We start from the raw sequence: 9,412 nt of genomic DNA, 5'->3' as shown, positions 1-9,412 counted from the left end.
TGTTATCATTATGCTATTTCTGATACAGTAGGATGTGGACCCTAACTAGAGCTTCAAGTTCATCCCTACTTCCCCTACTACTTCACTGGATTTTATACATGTTGGCCTTGGATTCAACCCGGGGGCAGATCAGCCCTTTTCCTACCTCAGGGCCTTTGCACCTGCTGTTCCCCCTGGTATGACTGCTTTTTCCCCAGGTTATTCTAAAAAGCTGGCGCTTTCTCACCCTTTTATGTCTCAGCTCGTGTCACTGCTCAGTGAGGCCTTTCTTCACCACTCCAGCCTGCCTGCAATACATCCTCCTGTTTTATCGTATTCATATGTGTTACCAGTACCTGATATTACTAGTTGATTTGTTTCTTTTACCTCTCACATAATTTAAGTTTCAAGAAGACAGATTTTGATCGTTTTTTCCTCTGTAGCATGCCCAGCGCCAACAACTGTATCTGGCATTCAATAAATAAATGGTGAATTGAATAAATGAATGAATGAATGACGGTGTATACCAGGCCGAATCCCCAAGCCTTTCAATCCCCACTCTTCTGCTGCAGTGGGCAAACGAGATGAGTCAGACTTTGTAGATGGTCCCTTGGCCCCCGAGATGGGGGCGAGCGAGCGCGGAGCACTTGGGAGACGTTCCCCGTAAGCCTGGGCGGTGGCGGCACTGGGAGAGGGGCTGTCGCCATTTGGAGACATTCCATGCGGGCTGCAGTGGGGGCCGGGCGGGGGTCGGCAGCGAGCGCAAGCGCGCGGGTCTTTTGCGACGGTGCCCGGCGGCGCTGGCCCCGCCTCCCGCGCGTGCGCCCCGCCCCGCCCCCGCCGCTGCGCCCGCTCGGGGCCGCTCTGGCCCCCACCCGCTTCATGTGGCCCGGCCCGCGGCGGCCGGCGGCTGGGAGCGGCGAGGCGGCGGCGGCGGCGAGTGGCGGCCCGCGAGGCCCGGGAGGCGGTGGCCGAGGCCCAGGCGGTGGCGGCGGCGGCCCAGGAGGCGGCGGACGGGGAGCGGCGGGAGCAGGCCCGGCCCGGCTCTCGAGCGGCCGCCCGGCTGCAGCATGCGCGCCCGCCGGGGGCTGCTGCGGCTGCCGCGCCGCTCGCTGCTCGCCGCGCTCTTCTTCTTTTCTCTCTCGTCCTCGCTGCTCTATTTCGTCTATGTGGCGCCCGGCATAGGTAGGAAGGGGGTTTGGGACCCCGTCGGCTGCCGCTCTGGCCTTGAGGGACCCGGGGAATCCCCGCCCCTTCCTGGGGGCCCCGGCCGGGAGGCGGCCTCCAACCTGGTCCTCCGAAGACTCTGGAGTCCTGGCCCGGCTCTCGGGGACCCCAGGACATTCCTGCCCTCCACACCCCAACGGGCTCCCGGGACTCCTCTCCCGCGCCAGCCTCCGGCCCACCCCGCCCCTCATAACGCCGCCCTCGCGAACCGGACGGTGCCTTCACGTCCGCCCCTTGCTCCGGGACCCTCTTCCCGCTCTTGCCTCGCTGGAACTCCCACGTCCCGCTCCTCTGCTCGAGAACTCCCGCTTCACCTTCCCGTCCCCGGGGTCTCCTGGAACCCCCATTCCCGGCATTCCCCGCACCCCAAGCCCCCGCGGCGCGCCCGCTCCTTGCCGAGCCCATTTGCCCGGGTCTCAGGCCGCCCCACCTTCTGGCTCCCATCCGTCCTCCCGCACTCCCCGTGACTCCATCGTTTCCTGCTCCCTTGAGCCCTCTCCCTCTCCTTTTTTCCACCACTTCCCCCATTACATCCACCTCCAGGTCCTCCGTAACTCACGTTCACTTCTTCAATGGCCTGATCTCTCTGCCTGCCCGGTGGCACCACCTTTCTCCTTACAGAGGTCCACCCCCATTCAGTCTCCTGCTAACCCCCTGAGCGTCCCATGCCTCTTCCCCATCTCCCCCTGCCCCTACTTCGCGTATCCACAAGGGCACATGCTTGTTACTTTTGCCCCCAGCCCCCAGCCTTTCAGCCACAGCTTCTTTCTCAACTGAAGACCTGGGGAAGGGGTGCTGTCTGTGTTCTCCTTTCTTCCACTTCTGCCCTCTCCTAGCCTTGCAGGTGGATAGTGGTTCTTCAGTATTGGATAGTGCCTGCTCTGGGGACAAAGGGGAAGTTTAAATTGGCCCTAGAGAAGGGGATATGGCTGGGGCCTTTGGGAAATGGTACCAGGTGAGAAGGGGGAGCATGGAGGAAAGATGTAATGGGTACTCCTTCTTTTCAAAGTCTTATCCTTTAAAGGAAAGGCAGTCTCTGGAGAAACTGACCCTGCCACCCCTCCCCCGCCCGCCCCAAGCATAGTCTTTTATAAGACCACAGGGCACCATTTAGGACAGGAAGAGATCAGAAGGAAAGACAGCATGATGGTTAAGAGCGGAGGACACAGAGGTCAGACTTGCATTCCATTCTCTGCCCTGTATGACCTTGGGCAGGTTACTAAGCCTTAGCTTTTCTCCTCTGTAAAATGGGAATATGAGCCCAATCTCATACGGTGTTAAGGATGGAAGTAGATACTTGTTCTTTAAAAGCACTCACCACTGTACCTGATGCTTGAAGAGTTTTAAAAATAAGTAAATGCAGCTATTACATGTAACTTCGAGGAAGAAGGGAGTTAGGTGGAAGGCTTAAGGAATGTGTTTGCCTGACTTGGCATCACTATGAGGAAACCTCAGTTTATGGTGAAAAATGATCAGAAGATGCTGTTGGGGCAGGGGCAGGAAGAGTAAATTCTGCTAGAAACATGTTGGATTATATGGCTTTTAGGAAAGGGTTGATGGTTTAGCTTTAGGGAAATGCCTTTTAGGATTGTAGCAATAACTAGTGCTATTCTCTGTTGACCTGTCAACACAGAACTAGCTGAATAGAGAAATTTCCAGATAGAGCAGGAGATCGTCTCCTGATTATTTTTTAAAGCATATTTTACTTGTGGTTAATGTTGATGTTTTGAACTATCAACTAGATCTGGAAAGATAGAACAGGCAGCATCAGATTGCCCTGTTTACAAAGTGTCATGGGGGAAAGTGTCCCTCTAGGAAGGTATAATATGTGGCCTGATGGATTTGATGAGTAGATTGTAAAAGGGTTGCGATTCTGGCAGAACAAGAGCAGATAACTAATTAGTGGAATTAACTGAGAAAAGAGTTCATTAGCATGTTGGCTATTAGACTTTAATAAAAATGGGTGTGAAAAGATGGGATTTGGACCTAGAGGCAGTCTTAGAGCCATAAGCCTTTTTTTCTCCTTTTGTGAAAGTGACAGGTACTTCTGGTCTGAGTCCATAAATCAACTATCTCTAAATGGAAAACTATATCTACTGTGATGGTAATCACCCTTTTGATAGAAAGGTTAGAAGCCAGATTCTCCAACAGAAATGGAACTTATCAATTTAATTAAGATTCCTCAACAGTAGATTTTTAGGTCAGTGGAACCCCTGTGTAAAGCTGAGCTACTGCCATGCCTAGAATCTTATATCACTGATAGCTGAAAAAGAGGCAGAGCAGTTACATTTTCATTAGTACTGTATCTCTTTGAATGTAAGCCTTCTGAAGGGGACTTCTACTTAGGATGGAAATTTTGTTCGTGGGAAAGGGGAACAATAAAAAAAGGATGTGGAGTAGTTACATTTAGCTGTTTGTCCTTCCTACTAATGATTTTTTTTTTTTTTTTGATACAGAGTCTCGCTCTGTTGCCCAGGCTGGAGTGCAGTGATATTCATAGCTTACTGCAGCCTTGATCTCATGGGCACAAGCGATCCTCCTGCCTCAGCCTCCTGAGTAGGTGGTACTACAGGTACATACCACCCTGCCTGGCTAACTTTTAAAACAGTTTTTTTGTAGAGACAGGATCTCACTATGATGTACAAGCTCTGTTGAAATTAAATTTTTCGAATGTTTAGCTTTGGACAGTGGGGTGGCAAATTTTTTCAAGGTTAAGGCGATCTGGGGAAATAAAAGGTTGGTTTGTGTTCCTTGGGATATGAAGACCTTATTTGAACAATTATTAAAATGCGCTTAGAAAATAATATTAGGTTGGCTGGGCGCAGTGGTTCACACCTGTAATCCCAGCACTTTGGGAGGCTGAAGTGGGTGGATCATGAGGTCAGGAGTCAAGACCAGCCTGTCCAAGATGGTGAAACCCCGTCACTACTAAAAATACAAAAATTAGCTGGGGGTGGTGGCAGGTGTCTGTAATCCCAGCTACTCAGGAGGCTGAGGCAGGAGAATCGCTTGAACCCAGGTGGCAGAGGTTGCTGTGAGCCGAGATCGCACCACTGCACTCCTGTCTGGGCAATAGAGTGAGACTCTGTCTCAAAAAAATAAAAATAAAAATAAAAATAACATTAGGTTGAGCCATATGAAATTTCTGTTTTTTGCAGGTCAAAAGAGTTGCCTATCAGCAGTTTCATGTAGTTCACTTTAATAAATTTCGCAATGACAATTCTGCTTTCTGGCACAGTGGAAAGTGTTGGACTTGTGTTTCCTTCTAGGTTTAACTTTTTCCAGTGCTTGCTTTTGATTTGCTTTTTATACCCTGTGGCTACGTTGTGCTCAAGGGCTAGAGATATCTTCACTCCAAGAATATATTACAATTATATTCAGAAATAGTAGACTTGAATTTGAAATCAGAAAAATCATGTAGCTATAAATGTTTTGAATTGTCCATGTATACTGTAACACAGCCAACATTTTAGCCTAACCATTAACTTAGTATTTTTGAGATCTCATGCCACTTAATATGGGTGACCTGTATTCTAAGAGCTAAGGAAACTTTTCTTGGACTTGAGAGTCATCTGTGAAATGGGGTACCATCTCACCTAGAAAATGGGATATGAGGAAAATTACTAAACAGACTGTTAATAGTGTGTTTGCAAAAAATATAAAGTGCCCTCAGCCATAATAATCCCATTTGATCCATTTAATGTTTTAAAAGTATGGCTTCGTTGGGATTTTTTTTATTTTATTTTATTTTATTTTTTTTTTTGAGACGGAGTCTTGCTTTGCCACCCAGGCTGGAGTGCAGTGGCCGGATCTCAGCTCACTGCAAGCTCCGCCTCCCGGGTTTATGCCATTCTCCTGCCTCAGCCTCCAGAGTAGCTGGGACTACAGGCGCCCGCCTCGTCGCCCGGCTAGTTTTTTGTATTTTTAAGTAGAGACAGGGTTTCACCGTATTAGCCAGGATGGTCTCGATCTCCTGACCTCGTGATCCGCCCGTCTCGGCCTCCCAAAGTGCTGGGATTACAGGCTTGAGCCACCGCGCCCGGCCGGGATTTTTTTTTTTTTAAGACGGAGTTTCGCTCTTTTGCCCAGGCTGGAGTGAAGTGGCGTGATTTCAGCTCACTGCAACCTCTGCCCTCCAGGTTCAAGTGATTCTCCTGCTTCAGCCTCCCGAGTAGCTGAGATTATAGGCGTTTGCCACCACCGGCCAATATTTGTATTTTTAGTAGAGATGGGGTTTTACCATGTTGGCCAGGCTTGTCTCAAACTCCTGACCTCAGGTGATTCACCCACCTCAGTCTCCCAAAGTGCTAGGATTATAGGCGTGAGCCACCGTGCCTGGCCGGGAGTTGTGTTTGTATTGTTAATTTTGGAAGTAGTGTTTTATGTCGGCAATTTAAAAGGAGAAGGTTGGGACAGAAAGTGAGAGAGTGAAAGAGAGAAAGTGGTAGATTTGATAAAGAGCAAGGTAATAATGTTGCAGAAAAATGTGATGTCCCTTCTCTTCAGCCCTCTACCCCCTAGCCTTTATGATTCTCATTTATTTAATCACTTGTTTTATTTGCAATGTTGAAATATCCCTGTTCCCTTCAGGGTTCTGCAGAAAACTTTTGAACTTATTTATGACTCGCTAACTTAAAAAAAATCTGAGAGCTCAGAGTGCTTCCATACTCCAGTCCGATCAGATCTTTCAAAAGATAACAGAAGCGAGCTATTTATAAGTATACATATGAAGTGCTGATTTAAAATCTTAATAAGTTTATGGTATCATCATATGGCAAAGTTGTGTAGAGATTACTGACCTTAGCAAATTGTTAAAACAGTTACTGGTTTCAAGAGAGGTACCTCTGCATGGTTAGGGGTAATTGTTTATGCATTGATGAGTTTTTTTTTTTTTTTTAGATGGAGTCTCGCTCTGTTGTCCAGGCTAAAGTGCAGTGGTGCAATCTCAGCTCACTGCAACCTCCACCTCCTGGGTTCAAGCAATTATCCTGCCTCAGCCTCCTGAGTTGCTGGGATTATAGGTACCCGCCACCACACCCAGCTCATTTTTGAAGTTTTAGTAGAGATGGGGTTTCACCATGTTGGTCAGGCTGGACTCGAACTCCTGACCTCGTGATCTACCTGCCTCGGCCTCCCATAGTGCTCCGATTACAGACGTGAGCCATCATGCCTGGCCAATGACATTTTATTAATTGAAATTCTGTTCTACATTTAAACTAATTTTTCTCTTTCCTTGATTACTGAAGAAAGAAGATGGGGAATGATTTTGACATTTTTGGCCTGCTTAGTTCCAAGAGAAGTTTGATTTATGGCTGGCTTTTGGAAGGCAGGAGCCAGTAATTCTAATCTTACCTCTTTCGACCAAATGACTTTGAGCAAGTCACTTGATTTCAATGGCCTGATACTTTAGAAAAAACCCAAAGCCATTTGAAAAACTAGAACTGCATCTTAGTCAATCTTTTAGTGAATTTTTAAGAAATCATACCTCAATAAAGCTAGTAAAATGCTTTTATATATAAAAAGTTGATAATTTATTTACATTCTATATAAACATTGGTCCTAAGATTTTAATTTATTTTTATTTTTATTTTATTATTTTTTGAGACAAAGTCTGGCTCTGTCACCCAGACTGGAGTGCAGTGGCGTGATCTTGGCTCACTGCAACCTCCACCTCCTGGTTCAGGCGATCTTCCTGCCTCAGCCTCCCAAGTAGATGGGATTATGGGCACCCACCACCATGCCCAGCTAATTTTTTTTGTATTTTTAGTAGAGACGGGGTTTTGCCATGTTGACCAAGCAGACTGGTCTTGAACTCCTGACCTCAGATGATACGCCCACCTCGGCCTCCCAAAGTGCTGGGATTACAGGTGTGAGCCACTGTGCCCAGCCATTCCTAAGATTTTAGACAAAAAAAAAAAAAAAAGGCTGGGCAAGGTGGCTCATGCCTGTAATCCCAGCACTCTGGGAAGCCAAGATGGGTGGATTCCTTGTGTCCCGGACTTCAAGATGATCCTGGGCAACATAGTGAAATCCTGTCTCTACTAAAAATACAAAAAATTAGTTGGATGTGATGCATGCCTGTAATCCCAGCTACTCGGGAGGCTGAGGTGGGAAGATCACCTGAGCCTGGGAGGTCGAGGCTGCGATGAGCCATGATTGCACCACTGCATTGAGTCTGGGCACCCAGAGTGAGAACCTGTCTCCAAACAAACAAAAACAATTTTAGAGAAGATACATGTTTTATATAATCAAATACAACTTTTCCTAATAACCACAGGAAAATTTCAGATTTCCCCCAGTCAAGTATAGTCTGAAAATAACCTTTTTTTTTTCCTGACATGAAAAAGCCCTCTGAATCCCTCAGCACACTCAGTTTCTGAGATTTTTAGAACAAAATACATATGGGGAAATGTGGGTTACTTCATTTTAGAAAATTGAAGAGCCTTATCCTGTTAAGGACACCTTTTTTTCCCTCCTAATCCACATGTACTCTTTTTTATTTTTTTTTTTGAGAGGGAGTCTCGCTCTGTCGCCCAGGCTGGAGTGCAGTGGCAGCGATCTCAGCTCACTGCAAGCTCCGCCTCCCGCGTTTACACCATTCTTCAGCCTCAGCCTCCTGAGTAGCTGGGACTACAGGCGCCCGCCACCTCGCCCGGCTAGTTTTTTGTATTTTTTAGTAGAGACGGGGTTTCACCGGGTTAGCCAGGATGGTCTTGATCTTCTGACCTCGTGATCTGCCCGTCTCAGCCTCCCAAAGTGCTGGGATTACAGGCTTGAGCCACCGTGCCCGGCAACACATGCACTCTTGTGCACATATTTGAGTATAGTGTTATCTATTCTTAGGAGAAAGCCATATTTGGAGAACAGGTTGATGTTACGGAAGTAAACAGCACCACTTTTGAACGGGACTTTGGTGATGTTTTATGTTCTCTTTGTGGAGATTTTGCTATATTGGAAGCCACGTCTTGGATTTGGAGTTGAAATTTTCTTTAGTAGTAGAAATATGTTGGTTTTGGATAGTCTCAGCCATTCAAACAGTATTAATTACTGTTCCAGGATACCTAGAGCCGGCAGATAATTCTGTTCCAGCATCGACTCCCCCCGCTCCAGCTAAATAGGCCAGTGGGAACCGTGCATAATCACCAGGAAAGAGGGGCTCTGTGTTGCCATGCCTCTTTAGAGCTCTCAGAGTAGAAATTCCAAAATAGCAGAAGGCCGGAATACAGCTGACTTCTTGCTTCCCTAAATTTTGCTGGTTTTTAGATCTTAGAAGTATGTTGGGCACATCTAATCACATAAGGCAAAGGAAAACCTTAGCACATAAGAAGTGAGCAATGTAATGCTGCTGAGGCCTGTCAAAAAAATAGAGAAAAAGGGAGGTTACCATTGGCTAAGATAACAGATAATCGTAAGCAAGCAGGTTGGGTGTGGGCTGAAGAGAAGAGGCAGGCCTGTGTGCACTGTTGGGAAAAGGACAGCTGTTCTTCACTTTCTGGTAGTAGTCAATAAAGGTATGCTTGCCTTTACACAGGAGCTATGTTTTGTAGAAAATCATGAGGAAAAATTAATGGGATTTTAAGATCCACTTAAAATCCTGGAGTTACCCAGGTACCCAGCATTTGAGTGTCATGTTATCGGTTATGGGAGATCTTTGAATTCTAAACTTTTGACTACATCTCTCATTTTATTTATTTAATTTATTTATTTATTTATTTTTGAGATGGAGTTTTGCTCTTGTTGCCCAGGCTGGAGTGCAATGGCGTGATCTCGGCTCACCGCAACCTCCACCTCCCAGGTTCAAGCGATTCTCCTGCCTCAGCCTCCCTAGTAGCTGGGATTACAGGCATGTACCACCACGCCCGGCTAATTTTATATTTTTAGTAGAGACGGGGTTTCTCCATGTTGGTCAGGCTAGTCTCGAACTCCTGATCTTAGGTGATCTGCCCGCCTCAGGCTCCCAAAGTGCTGGGATTACTGGCATGAGCCACCGCGGCTGGCTCCATCTCTCATTTTATAGATGATCATATAAGTCAAGTTGAGTCATTAACTTGCCCAAAGTTGAGAATTATTAAGATATTCTTGCCGGGCGCGGTGGCTCAAGCCTGTAATCCCAGCACTTTGGGAGGCCGAGACGGGCGGATCACGAGGTCAGGAGATCGAGACCATTCTGGCTAACACGGTGAAACCCTGTCTCTACTAAAAAATA

The 9,412-nt window shown here is 47.1% G+C and overlaps 1 protein-coding gene across 2 annotated transcripts in view; it reads left to right on the top strand.

The window, feature by feature from the left end:
• The first annotated feature begins 817 nt into the window (after positions 1–817).
• B4GALT5 (beta-1,4-galactosyltransferase 5) overlaps positions 818–9,412 on the top strand; it is an 86,185-nt gene continuing 77,590 nt past the window's right edge. Inside the window, exon 1 of one of the 2 annotated variants that reach the window (XM_033186699.1) lies at positions 818–1,164. In XM_033186699.1, coding sequence (XP_033042590.1) covers positions 1,050–1,164 — 115 coding nt within the window. In that variant the 5' untranslated portion in view covers positions 818–1,049. Of the gene's footprint in view, positions 1,165–8,018; positions 8,718–9,412 lie in introns of those variants that run through there. The other variant, XM_033186701.1, reaches the window with a different exon arrangement.

This window comes from Trachypithecus francoisi, unplaced genomic scaffold (assembly GCF_009764315.1).
Source record: "Trachypithecus francoisi isolate TF-2019V2 unplaced genomic scaffold, Tfra_2.0 Lachesis_group21, whole genome shotgun sequence".
NCBI classification, from domain to species: domain Eukaryota; kingdom Metazoa; phylum Chordata; class Mammalia; order Primates; family Cercopithecidae; genus Trachypithecus; species Trachypithecus francoisi.
This window is presented reverse-complemented; position numbering and strand designations above follow the sequence as displayed.